The sequence below is a fragment of the Puntigrus tetrazona genome, chromosome 11 (assembly GCF_018831695.1).
Source record: "Puntigrus tetrazona isolate hp1 chromosome 11, ASM1883169v1, whole genome shotgun sequence".
NCBI classification, from domain to species: domain Eukaryota; kingdom Metazoa; phylum Chordata; class Actinopteri; order Cypriniformes; family Cyprinidae; genus Puntigrus; species Puntigrus tetrazona.
The window spans coordinates 11868937-11883510 of record NC_056709.1 but is presented as its reverse complement, the minus strand read 5'-3'; the positions used below and the strand labels follow the sequence as shown (position 1 = coordinate 11883510).

Sequence of the window (14574 nt, the reverse complement as noted above, 5' to 3'; positions counted from 1 at the left end):
TCTTTTGAACCATATGCAATTTTTACTGTACTTTCTGAAAACATTTTGTGAATTAAATATAAAAAAAAATGCATTGAAAATAACTTTGTTATTTAACAATAATATTTCTTTATTATCATAACATACCCTCAGTTGTATGTGCTGAACCGGAGTAGCAGACGAACATTAATATCTGTAACAGAGATGCAGTGTTTATTTTACGAGGACAATAATCATCTTTCAATACAACAGCAAAATAACTGACATCCACGTTAAATTAATAAATAATAACAAAACGAAATGATTCCCACAAAACCTATAGTGTTAGACAAAAACGTCTCTATCACGCAGCAGATTAGTATTCTGAATTATTCTGACCTTTTGCAATTAATAAACTAATCTAATAAGACCCTCATCTGAACATTTCAGCAGCAAACACAATAAAAACCAGTCGGTTTCATCACGTTTAACAGTTGATCATCACGGCTGAAACTAAGTAATGCACGTAAAATATAAATATTGGCAAAAACAGCAGTAAAAAAACACTTGAATCGTCACGCCCGTCCGCTTTTGGCCTCGGTTTTAGTGTTTAGTGACGGATCAGGCTGTACAGGTTCAGTCTAGTTGAACATGATGGACTCGGGATCCTGGTTCATCATGTGTGCCATGTGTCGCAGAACGTCCTTCTTCGTAATGATTCCCAGCAAACGTCTGACGAGAGACGGAGAGAGGAGATGATTTAGTCACAACTCACGCTTTAGAAGACGTTCTGTTTGCCATTAAAATAAAGCCTACAATATAAGCTTATTCAAACACTTATTTGAGTCTTTGCTGCATAATAAAGCTGCATTTATTTCAAAAATGCATTACGGATTGCTAAATATTATTGGAATTTAGAGCAGCTGTTTTCTACGCGAATGCATGTTAAACAGCGATTTATTTACTTCAGTGTCACACCATCCTTCAGAAACCATTCTGAAACGCTTCCGATTGATATCAAAGCTGTGCTGGTTTTTATGGAAGCCATCGTACATTTTTCAGGATTGACAGATGAATAGAAAGTTCAAAAGAATTTATTTGGAATAGAAATCTTTACTAACATTACACAGTCATGGCCAAAATTGTTGGCGCCCCTGAAATTTTTCCAGAAAATCAAGTGTTTCCCGCAGAAAGGTATTGCTATACACGTTTATCCCATTTGTGTCATTTGTGAGGGAAAAAAGCTCATTTGACATAGTGTCACACGAAACTCCAAAAACGGGCCGGTCAAAATTATTGGCACCCTTAACTTAATATTTGGTTGCACACCTTCTGGAAAAATAACTGAAATCAGTCGCTTCCTATAAGCATTAATAAGCTTCTTGCTGAATTTTGGAGCACTCTTCCTTTGCAAACTGCCCCAGGTCTCTCCTATTGGAGTGGCGCCTTTTCCCAACAGCAGTTTTAAGATCTCTCTACAGGTGTTCAATGGGATTTAGATCTGGCCACCTCAGAACTCTCCAGCGCTTTGTTGCCATCCATTTCTGGGTGCTTTCTGAAGTATGTTTGGGGTCACTGTCCCGCTGGAAGACCTGTCTTGGATGCAAACCAAGCTTTCTGACACTGTCCCTACGGACAAAGTGAAATCTAGATCTCTGGAGATGGGCTTGTAACCTTGAGATGATTGCTATTTTTCCACAATTTTGGTTCTCAAGTCCTCAGACAGATCTCTTCTCCTCGTTCTGCTGTCCATGTGTGGCACGCAATGCACAGACTACGTCACCGTCTCTCCTTTTTATCTGCTTTCAGGTGTGATTTATATATTGCCCACCCGTTACTTGCCCCAGGTGAGTTTAAAGAAGCATCACATGCTTGAAACAATCTTATTCATCCACAGTTTTGAAAGGGTGCCAATACTTTTGACCAGCCCGTTTTTGGAGTTTCATGTGACACTATGTCAAATTAGCTCCCCCTCCTTTGTTTTGTTTTGTTCCAATACACGCAAAGGGAATAAACACGTGTGTAGCAAAACATGTTAGTGCAATACTTTTCTGGAACATTTTCAGGGGTGCCAATATTTTTGGCCATGTAGGCCGAGAGTAGACCATGTGGACCCAGGGCCACAAAATCAATCATAAGTGTACTTTTTTTGGGGACAATAGTTGTCTTAGATGCAACTATTTAAAAATCTGGAACCTGAGGATGCAAAAAGTCTAAATACTGAGAAAGTCACCTTTAAAGTTGTCCAAATTAAGTCCTTAGCAATGCATATTAATAGCCATATATTCACAATAGGACTTCATGTAACATCTTTACTTGATATACTTTTTGGCCTAAATGAAAATGTCATTTTGACCCACACAATGTGTTTTTGTCTATATCCACAGACTGCTTCTGTGCTTGAGGGTGACACGTTATACGTTCAAATGTCAAGCTCGGTTTGGAACTACAGAGTCCTGTGATGAAGCAGCAGGGCATGCGTTGAGGCTCTTACCCGCTGCGTGTGACCAGACACTGGCGCAGGCCCAGCTTGCGGAAGATGTCCACCACCGTCTCCATGGGCGTGTGGTCAGTGACGGTGAAGGGGCTGAGGTTCAGGACGCGTCTGAGTTTGAGCGGCTGCGGGTTCGAGGCGGGAAGCTGCGGAGCGTCTTCGGTGAAATACACCACCGAGTTACTGACGACCCCGTCCTGCTTCTGACGAGCGTTCTCTGAAAAACACGTGTCACACTGGGACTGAACACGTCTGCAATGATCCCCGTGACGTATTGTGTCCAGCAAAAATTGCAGTTAGTTTGAAATGTTGGAAGTTATTAAAACGTAATAATAAATATAAAATTAATAATATATAATTCAATATATTTCATGTAATAAAAAATAAATGAGTAGTAGATAATGTCAAAAAAATTATTTAAAACGTTTTTTCCAAAATAGTGCATATAATACGGCACATAAACGGCTATTTTATTAATTGCAATTGTTTTTGCTGTATTTTACTTCTTGCATTAAACATTCTTGCATATAAAATTATTCTTGTCATTTAAACAAAACATTACTATATATACACTATTATAGTATTTCTTAAAAATTTTTTTTCAATTTTCAGCTTTTATATTTTCAATTTTTAATTTTAGATTAGTAAAGATTAGTTAGATTTAGTTTTTAAATATTTAATTTTTTTAATATTTAATTTTAAATATTTTAATTAATTTCATTCTAGTTTTAGCAAAAGTACCTTCAGTCCCCTATGATTTATAATGTACCTGCATTGAACAGTTTTTATAATTATTGTATAATTTACAGTTAATAACCGTAAACTAACATTCCCAGAATTTCTTGTGTTCAAATTTCAAATTAGATTTTTATTAGGGTTTTATGTTACACCTAACGCTGTTAAATGAACGTTTATTTAAGTGTGATGAATGACATGATGTTAATATTAACAAGCTTTGGTTCATCATCATGGGTCTTTCTCCTCAACACCTGCTTTTTTCTGTATTACAAAGGAACTAAATATTTCAGTACTTCAATAGTTTGGTATATTAACATTATATCAGTTAATGCAATTACTGTATTTAAATGTAAATTTAAGTTAAATCCATAAAACCCAAGAAGTTACTATCGTAATTTTTTTTACAGTAAAATCATAGCTGTTACTTTTTATGTGTTTTTTTTTTTTTTTTTTTTTGAGTGTAGGTTCAAGTTATTTTGTACATTAACAATAATTTGGGACAAATATCATGTAATTTAAAGGAAAAGCATGTGAATGGAGCTCACGGGGAATAAGGGCAAGACCATTTAAACACAAACACGCTTTATATAACGAAAAAAAGCATAGCTCAAAATCCTGGCTCAATAATGGCATCTTATTTGCTTTATCTAAAATTTACAAGCTCTTTTAAACATCATTCTATTGTTTATATATCTATCTATTGTTTATGTATCTATCTATTCATCTATCCATCTATCTATTGTTTATCCATCTATCCATCCATCCATCGTTTATCTATCCATCCATCTATCCATCTATCCATCCATCCATTGTTTATCTATCTATTGTTTATATATTTATCTATTGTTTATGTATCTATCTATTTATCTATCTATCCATCTATCTATTGTTTATCTATCTATCCATCTATCCATCCATCCATCCATCATCCATCCATCCATCCATTGTTTATCTATCTATCTATTGTTTATGTATCTATCTATCCATCCATCCATCGTTTATCTATCCATCCATCATCCATCCATCCATCCATTGTTTATCTATCTATTGTTTATGATTCTATCTATCCATCCATCCATCCATCCATCCATCCATCCATCCATTGTTTATCTATCTATCTATTGTTTATGTATCTATCTATCCATCCATCCATCCATCCATCCATCCATCCATCCATCTATCCATCCATCCATTGTTTATCTATCTATTGTTTATGTATCTATCTATCTATCCATCTATCCATCCATCCATTGTTTATCTATCTATTGTTTATGTATCTATCTATCTATCCATCCATCTATCTATCCATCCATTGTTTATCTATCTATCTATTGTTTATGTATCTATCTATCTATCCATCCATCCATCCATCCATCATCCATTGTTTATCTATCTATCTATTGTTTATGTATCTATCTATCTATCATCCATCCATCCATCCATCCATCCATCGTTTATCTATCTATCTATTGTTTATGTATCCATCCATCCATCCATCCATCTATCTATTCATCCATCCATTGTTTATCTATCTATCTATCTATCCATCCATCCATCTATATTTTAGTTTAAGTTTACTAATTTTGTTATGCGCTTCTTTTTTGTTAGATTGAGTTTTTTAAATAATTCTAATAAATGTATTTCGGTTTTAGAGGCAGTAGCTTTAGTTCCCTACGGCATCATGTTGTTCCAAGACAACGTCCCAAGTATCTTATTTGCTTTTAATGTAAAACCTTCAAAGCTCTTTCGTAAAGACCGATTCATTCTGGATTGATTTCCATAAACCTTATAATCAAAGTTAAGATGAGCATCCAAAACCATACCGAGGTATTCTTCCTCTGATACCCATCCCGCGTTTTAATGTTTAGTGACGTGTCTTACTGATGGCCAGGATGAGATCCCGTCTCTGCACGAAGCCGATGAGCCTCTCGGACTCGCGCGAGACCACCACGGGGAAGCCGTTGTAGTCGGTGTCTTTGATGAGCGTCTCCACGTCCTCCACCGTGGTGCTGTCCTGCGTCAGGACGGCCAGCGGCGGCTCGTTCCGGCGGGGCCGCATCACGTCTGTGGCCAGCGTGCGGTGCGTGAACTCGTCCTGGTCCAGGTACGGGTAGCCGTTGAGCTGGATGTGAGCCTCGTAAATGCCCTCTTTGCCGAAAGCGTCGGCCACCCATTTACTGGTGACGGCGGCCGCCATCAGAGGAACGATGTACTCCAGACCGCCGGTCAGCTCGAACATGATGACCACCAGAGACACCGTCATCCGCGTCACGCCGCCTGAGCACACACGAACACTTCCAGCTAAACGTACTTTGACTTCGCACCTGATTGGACGTCTCTCTGTTTAAAAGCGCCACATACATAAATGCATCGTCGCGAAACGGACGTAAACCCAACCTTTCACTACCCTGCTGTGTTTAAAGGTTTATATGAAGTGCTATTTGGCGTAATGCAATGTGTTTATGTGGTTTAACACGTTATTTTTATTACTTTATTGTTTCTTGCCTTCCGAAACAGGCTGATTTTTACAAAGCTCATCGTTCTGAGAAGGTGTGCTCTGATTGGCCAGCTATCCGGTGTTCTGTGATTGGCTGAATACCCGAGCATGTGGAAATTTTACGATACCGTAATGCTGCGTCCCGGAGCTATGACGCAAAACCCTTCAAGCCTTCACGTTGCGCATAAACATAACGCCTTGACTGCATTTATGATCAGAGATGACAAAAACGCACTACTCTGAACAGTAAGTATCAGATTCTGTGTATAATAAAACGCAAAACAGCAATAGTTGGGAATTGCCCCACTTTTATAGCTTTTGTGCATTGCTATGCTAACATGTTCGTCCGTAAATGTGCTGAACGCACTCTATTATTTGTGTTCATCTGCTCTGGAGCGGTGTTTTAAACGCAACTTGGAAATCGTGTCCGATTTTGGAAACACTAAGTAGTTTCACTCTCACGACGGAAAACGCAGCGTCTCCAGAACATGGCGCCCGCAGCAACGCTACACACAGAATAATAGCTTTCTCACCCAAACACGCGGCGGCTCCGACCATGGCGTACAGCCCCGGAGTGACGCAATCGGCTCCTGGGCGACACCAGTTCTTAAAGATGATCCAGTCGTGATGATGGTACGCCATCTGCTCCACCGCGATGCCCACGATACGCCCGGCGATGGCACCCACCGCCATACTAGGGATGAACAGACCCGACGGGATCTGAGCAGAATCACGTTCAGAATCAGCACCGAGATCACAATTATTCGACAGAATAGCTCGCTGAGTTTGGAATCAGGAAGCATGCATTTACCGAACTGTCTTTTATTTATTTTAAATATGAATCAACTAATATTAAATGTAATAATAAGGAAGTCAAGACATTCAGCCATGATATGAATATGTTCTACATTGTTAAAAAAAATATCGGTGCCAGTGTCAAAGACTTTATTAAAATAAATATTTTATTATATTATATGCGTATGTGTCTGGAAACAATGCCGATGAAAAATGCAGAAACAGAAATAAAAATATAATAATAAATAAATATAATAAATATAATAATACTAAAATAAATAAAATGCATTAAATTACTGAAACATTATATATATATATATATATATATATATATATATATATATATATATATATATATATAAAATAATGAAAGCATCCTGGAAAGTTTTAAATCTGAAAGCACACCGTGTAGGAAGTTATTGTCTCTCGAAAGACAGAGTTGAAACGACATTGAAACGAGTCGTTTTAAAAACGAGTCCCAAGCCGTTTCACTTTAATGCCAAAATGAAACACCAGCATTTTGCCCCTGGTCTGAATGGAAATGCTAATTCACTATTCACCCCTAGGTGCTGCTTTTGGAGCATTAAAAGCTCGCAAACACTGCTTTAAATGAAATCGACCAATCGCTGGAGTGGTTCGGAAAAATGAATCAAACTAATTGTTTGGAATTAAATGCATATTATAAGAAATTAAAGTGCTTTTGACCCTGTATGCATGCCTACCTGTTGTTTGGGACTCTCAAAACCAAAATATGAGGGCACTTTAATAAATACTATGATGCAATATGTGACCCTTAAGCATATTTTGTACATTTCTTACCATAAATAGATCAAAACATATTTATTTATTAGTAATGAGCAGTGCTGAGGACTTTAAAGGTGATTTTCTAAATATTTTGATTTATTTTTCAAATAGTTTCCATCCAAACCGTTCTGTACCTTCTAATTAATTCTAAAACAACTCATATCAGCACCAGAGGACATGGTGGTTCTCACCTTCATGCCGAAGGTGAAGATGGTGATGACGATCTTGAAGACGAGCGCCAGCGCGAGCTGCCAGAGGGCGCTGTAGACCCCGGGGCCGGCGGGTCTGTCGGGGATGTCGTCCACGGGCCGGGTCATGTTGGGGTTGTTGATGTAGTCACAGAGCTGCGACGACTCGAGCGCCCCGCAGTCGTTGAACAGCTCTGAGATCAGCTCGCTGGTGCTGCGGCGGGTGTAAGGGTTGGGGAAGGCCAGAACGGCAGTGATCCCCGTCACCACGATCACCTCCAGCACCGGGTACTTGCCCAGCCGCGTGGTCTTGCGCCGCCGGCACCAGGCGATGTTGCAGCGGATGAAGAGCGTCCCCCAGAGGCCCCCGAACACACCCAGCAGGATGAAGGGCACCAGCTCGGCCATGTACCACGGCGTGTGATACTCCACATAAAACAGAACCAGGCGATTGTTGCCGAACGGGTTGATGGAGCGCAGCGTGAAGGCCGCCACCAGCGCCGCGAAGAAAGACCGCCATAACGTCTTCAGAGGGAAGTAATAACTCACCTGCGGACGCATGAAAGACATTTAGAAACCAAGGAAGTGACTGACTTCATGAATGAGTCATTGAATCATTGACTCACTTAATTTGTTCAAAACCAGATTTAGTGTGGAAAAGAAGCAAATGACCGTCTTTATGAATGAGTCACTGACTCACTCAATTCGTTCAAACTGCTGATTCATTTTGTAAATGAAGCAAGTGACTGACTTTATGAATGAGTCACTGAATCATTGACTCACCGATTTAGTTTTTGGAAATTTAGAAATGAAGCAAGTGATTGACTTAATGAATGAGTCACTGAATCATTGACTCACTTAATTTGTTCAAAACCAGATTTAGTGTGGAAAAGAAGCAAAAGAGCATCTTTATGAATGATTTACTGAGTCACTGAATCACTGACTCACTCAATTCATATAAACCACTGATTCATTCTGAAATGAAGCAAGTGACTGTTTTTATGAACAAGACACTAAATCACTGGCTCACTTGATTTGTTCAAATGGCTGATTCAATCATAAACAAAGCAAGTGACCGAAGTCACAGATTCATTGAGTCACTCAATTCATTCAAACTGCTAATTCAGTTTGGAAATGAAGCAAGTGACTGTCTTTATAAATGAGTGATTGAATCATTGTCTCAATTTGTTCAAAATCCTGATTCAGTCTTTATAAATGAGTCGCTGAATCACTGGCTCACTTGATTTGTTCAAATGGCTGTCAATCATAAATAAAGCAAGTGACTGACTTTATAAAGGAGTCCCCGAACAATTGGCTAACTGGATTCGTTCAAACAGCTGATTCATTCGGAAACAACGCATTTGGCTGTCTTTATGAAAGAGTCACTGAATCATTGACAAACTTTATTTGATCCTTATAAATATTTTAGAAATATATTAGGGATGCACCAAATGTTCTGCAGCCAAAATTGTGGGGTTGAAATTAATTGTGTGTGTGTGTGTGTGTGTTCACCTCCTCCAGACTGAACAGAACTCCTCCGATCGGAGCTCCGAACGCAACCGACACTCCTGCAGCCGCCGCTGCCGACAAAACCTGAAACAAACGTATTCAGAAGAAGATTTCAGTATATTCCCTCGACTCCCGTCTTGTCCCGTCCAGCCTGCAGACGTGCGCACCTCTCTGCGTTTGCCCTCGTTCTTGCTGTACTTGGAGAAGAGGCTGCAGAAGAGGTTCCCGCAGCAGCAGGCGACGTGCACCAGAGGCCCTTCCTTCCCCAGACTGAGTCCAGACGACACGGCCAGCACCAGCGTCACCGTCTTTATGAGCAGCGTCCACTTCCCCAGATACCCCCGGATGATGAAGCCGCTCAGGATCGTCTTTATCTGGAACAACACACGCCTTAATATCCTAATGATTTTTGGCATAAAAGAAAGTACCCACACACTGGATATTTCACCCATACGGTGTATAGCTGTCTGTTGCTTTCTGCACCTCTGGTATTCCTGATCCGCAGGCGTACGGAGCAAATACTCGCACCAGAGACACGGCCAGGAAGGAGAAGAAGAGCGCCCACAGCACGTACAGGAAGTAGTTCAGCACATACACACCCGCGCCCTGGTGACAGAATCAGAGACGTCAGAGTGACAGACACAAATATAAAAAAACAAGTTTGTAGGGTTGAACAATTTTATTTAAATATTAATATAACTATAATTATTATTATTATATAATAAATAAATATATATATATATACATATTATATAATATTATTTAATTATTATTATATAAATAAAAATATAAAATAAATATTTCATTATAAAGTTAAAAACTTTTTTAAATTTTACAGAAACTAGACATTTTTATATATTTTTCTGATCAAAATGTTTTTAAATTCCAGGTTTAATTTCCATGTAAGATAAAAAAACTGTGCAATTTAAATTTATATTAATAAAAAAAAAAAAAACATTATGCATATAATACAAATAAAATATTTATATTAATAATCATTATTACTACTGCTGAATAAAAATATTAACAATATTCAAAATATTCCAGTTGTAAAATCCAGTATAGAAAAAAACTAAGCCACATCATGATTTTGGACAATCCTAAAAAGAATGTCATAAAAATATTTTTTTTATTTATTAATCCCTCTGCAGTACCTCAGTGTATCCCGTCATCAGTTCGGCCCATTTTTGCCACTGAGGACATTTGTCTCGGTCGGCGAAGGTGGTCTCGTTGGACGTCCAGCAGCACTGTTCATGACTGTACCAGAGAGCAGACAGACACACGCCTTCCTTCAGATCCGTCATCCAATCAACAGCCAGATCGATCACTCCGGCCAGAGTACCTGAGAGAGACGTCACATGAGTGGGCGTGTCTCTGGTCAGTGGTGTCCCGAGTGAGCACGTCTTTAGTCAATGGTGTCAACAGTGGGCGTGTCTCTGGTTAGCAAGGACATGAGTGGGCGTGTCTCTGGTCAGTGGTTTTAATGAGAGGGTGTGTCTCTGGGCAGTGGTTTTAATGAGAGGGTGTGTCTCTGGGCAGTAGTTTTAATGAGTGGGCGTGTCTCTGGGCAGTGGTTTTAATGAAAGGGCGTGTCTCTGGGTAGTAGTTTTAATGAGTGGGCGTGTCTCTGGTCAGTGGTGTCAACAGTGGACGTGTCTTTAATCAGTAGTGTTAACAGTGGGCGTGTCTCTTATTAGCAAGGCCATGAGTGGGCGTGTCTCTGGTCAGTGGTGTCCCGAGTGAGCACGTCTTTAGTCAATGGTGTCAACAGTGGGCGTGTCTCTGGTTAGCAAGGACATGAGTGGGCGTGTTTCTCGGCAGTGGTTTTAATGAGAGGGTGTGTCTCTGGGCAGTGGTTTTAATGAGAGGGTGTGTCTCTGGGCAGTGGTTTTAATGAGTGGGCGTGTCTCTGGGCAGTGGTTTTAATGAAAGGGCGTGTCTCTGGGTAGTAGTTTTAATGAGTGGGCGTGTCTCTGGTCAGTGGTGTCAACAGTGGACGTGTCTTTAATCAGTAGTGTTAACAGTGGGCGTGTCTCTTATTAGCAAGGCCATGAGTGGGCGTGTCTCTGGTCAGTGGTGTCCAGAGTGAGCACGTCTTTAGTCAATGGTGTCAACAGTGGGCGTGTCTCTGGTTAGCAAGGACATGAGTGGGCGTGTGTCTCGGCAGTGGTTTTAATGAGAGGGTGTGTCTCTGGGCAGTAGTTTTAAAGAGTGGGCGTGTCTCTGGTCAGTGGTGTCAACAGTGGGCGTGTCTCTTATTAGCAAGGCTATGAGGGGGCGTGTCTCTGGTCAGTGGTGTCAACAGTGGGCGTGTCTCTGGATAGTAAGTGTATAAGTGGGCGCGTCTCTCGTGTGTTTCTGGTCAGTGATGTCGTAACCGCGAGTGTCTCTGACCAGTGATGTCATAATGGGTGTGTTTCTAGTCAGTGATGTCATAAGTAGGAGTGTCTCCGCACCTGACAGCAGACCAATCAGCAGCATCACCAGCCATCCTGACCAGGCGTCCAGCAAACTCTTAATGAACTCCCAGATGGACTCCTTACTCTTACTGGTGATCTGCAAAGACAAACGAAATAAGCCAGCGCACTGATGATTAAAGTGCACCACACTGGTGTCAGGAGGTCCGGTTTACCTTCCGGTGTCTGTCCGTGTCTCTGGATTTTTCTCTCAACCAGTCGATTGTGTGAAAGTCCTCGTAAGTGCCGACGTCAGGGAACGGCTCGTCCAAGAAGTCCATCAGGTTCCCAGCGCCGTTCATCTCCTCTGTAGGAGTGGCACTGCTGATGCCTGATGAACAAACCGGATCCTCGATAAATACAAGACCAAACACACACTCTCTCTGCGAACGAGGTGCGTGCTGAGATGCATTCTGGGACACTATTAAAAGACGAACTTGTATTCTAAAACTTTGATGACATCTAAATAAGATATAAGAAAATAAGACCTTTTGACCTTTTTTATTATACACTTACGTATAACTTTATTATATTTGTATTATATTTTTTACAGTGTTTTAAATTACTAGTTATTTTTAAATTAATTTCAAGCATATAATCAATAAATATTACAGTTTATTGCAATATCATGCACCTGTTTTCTCTTGATGACCCTTTCGCTTCACAATGTGCTAAAAACATTGAGAAAACATTCATATACAGTAATAGACTGCTTTATTCTCTTTTAGATTTAATATATTGTGTGTGTGCACATACATGCATACGTTGCATATACATAATATATTATTGTGGTAATTTTTTATTACTTTTAAAACTAATCATATGCTTTTGAGTAGAAGTATTCATTAAACAGCTTTTAGGTTGTAAAAGCAATTAAATAAATAAATAAAGCAACACATAACTACCAGAGAACAACACAGTATACAGTATTGTATATTGTATATATGTTCTCACTTTTGCCATCCCTATGCAATAATAATAATAATAATAATAATAATAATAATATGCAACAAATTAAATGTATATAAAAAATTATATATATATATATATATATATATATATATATATATATATATATATATATATATATATATATTACATCTTAAAACAGTTCAAGTAAACACTTTACGTGTTAAGAATAAATTTTAAGCTAAATGTAATAATACAAACACATATATAGAATAGATATAAAAACAAATCTACTGAATGAAACTGTGGTACATGCTCAAAAATATATTAGTACCGAAGGCCTATTTATTTGTTTATTTATTGTGTGTTTAGTAGTATTCATTTATCACAATAATATAACAAAACAACCCAAAAGAAGACGCACACAGAGGCCTTAAATATCAGTCAGATCAGATTTCACAGGTGTATTTCTATCTTTGCTGCACGACACGTTAAAGACATGAAATGAAGCCGAAATAACGCGGCTGTCACACAGAACAGGTGCACGATGACAGCGACCAAACAAACACACTGCTGTGTGATCAGTCTCACCCTCTGCCTCCGCCATATCGCTGTTCGTGTAACAGATTAAAGATGCGGCGACAGTTCGTAGTGTTTATCCATCATAACAGCAGAATAAACCGATGCGGCAGGACGGCGACGTAACGTGATGACGTCAGGGCGCGTGTGAACGTCACGCGGCGCGACGTCCGCGCAGGGGCGGAGAAATGAAGGCGATTTTGAGCTGCGTCAAAGTCGTTTTCTGGCACATTGCGCAGCTGGAATGATAATCTACTCGAACGCAGACAGAAAAACGTCCTGCGTAATCTATATGAAAGCGGACCATCAAAAACGATTTTAATTGGTCGATACTGATAAGCGCTGAGAAAAGGAACAGATATCACGTGACCGGTGAAGGCAGAAATTTCTTTGCAGCAATCTTCGAGCTTTTCTGTGCCAGGTTCATGCCATAAAAACAAAATCAATTATATAGCTTGTAAAACTGTCTACTGAGAGAGACTAGACTATGTGATAGGATAGATAATTCCATATTAATTATCTTTTTGGCGTGACATGTGAAGGACAGCGGCCTACATTATTCGATTATTTAATTCATAAGAGCTCTTTGCAAACCAAATGTTTCAGATAGGCTACTTACATAATAAATTAGACATGTTTAACTGTTTGAACAAAACTATTGCTTGGACATTTAGTAGAGCTTGATACTGGTAGGGACGTGTATTAGCTTCTCTACTAAAATATCTTACAATAAAGGTTGCATACTTTCTTATTTTTATTTATACCTTTACTGCCTGAATGGTTTGATGTTTTCCTCATCTGCTAGATTTTTAAATGCATTGTTGTGTATGTTTGCACAGCAGTAAACACGTCTAGTCTGTAGTAATGTGTAGGAAAACTTACCATGGTGAGTTGTTTAAAGTTCCTCTGTGTAAGAGTTAACCGAAAGTCATCAAGCCTTCTTCTAAACTAAATGAAAGGCCTAATTCAAGTCTTTTGAACATGTGAACCATTGTCCGGGCAGCGTGGGAGAGTTTTATCTCAAAGTATTTTTCCTTCTCAAACGTCAGCTTTCATGTTCAGCTTCAAAACTGGCAGACAATACACACAGAAATATATTTTTAAGACAAATATGTTATGTTTTTATATAGTAAAAATACTTTTATAGTCTATGAAAATTTTTTATTACATTTAATAATATATTGCACATACATGTAAGCATATATATATATATATATAATATATATATATACATGTATATATATATATATATATATATATATATATATATATATATATATATATAATACATATATATAATATATGTATATATAATATATATTATGTATACATATATATATTATATATATATACATATATATATATGTATACATACATATATATATATATATATATATTATGTATATATATATATATATATGTATGTATATATATATATATATGTATGTATATATATATATATGTATGTATATGTATATATATATATATATATATATATATATATATATATATATATATATATATATATATATATGTATATATATGTATATATATATATATATATATATATATATATATATATATATATATATATATATATATATATATATATATATATATATATATATATGTATATATATATATATG

The 14574-nt window shown here is 38.1% G+C and overlaps 2 protein-coding genes across 2 annotated transcripts in view; both read right to left on the bottom strand.

The window, feature by feature from the left end:
* The window catches only part of LOC122353861 (G protein-coupled receptor 137Ba-like), a 1117577-nt gene that overhangs the window by 986611 nt on the left and 116392 nt on the right, over window positions 1-14574 (bottom strand). The window lies entirely within an intron of this gene.
* On the bottom strand, window positions 81-13086 carry clcn4 (chloride channel, voltage-sensitive 4). The gene is made up of 12 exons (XM_043251730.1): window positions 12940-13086; window positions 11616-11770; window positions 11440-11539; window positions 10138-10325; window positions 9467-9589; window positions 9151-9357; window positions 8987-9067; window positions 7478-8023; window positions 6221-6407; window positions 5072-5467; window positions 2453-2669; window positions 81-690 (listed from the first exon to the last, which is right to left on the bottom strand). Exons 1-12 carry the CDS (start codon window positions 12953-12955, stop codon window positions 600-602), a joined length of 2307 nt encoding a protein of 768 aa, XP_043107665.1. The 5' UTR covers window positions 12956-13086; the 3' UTR covers window positions 81-599.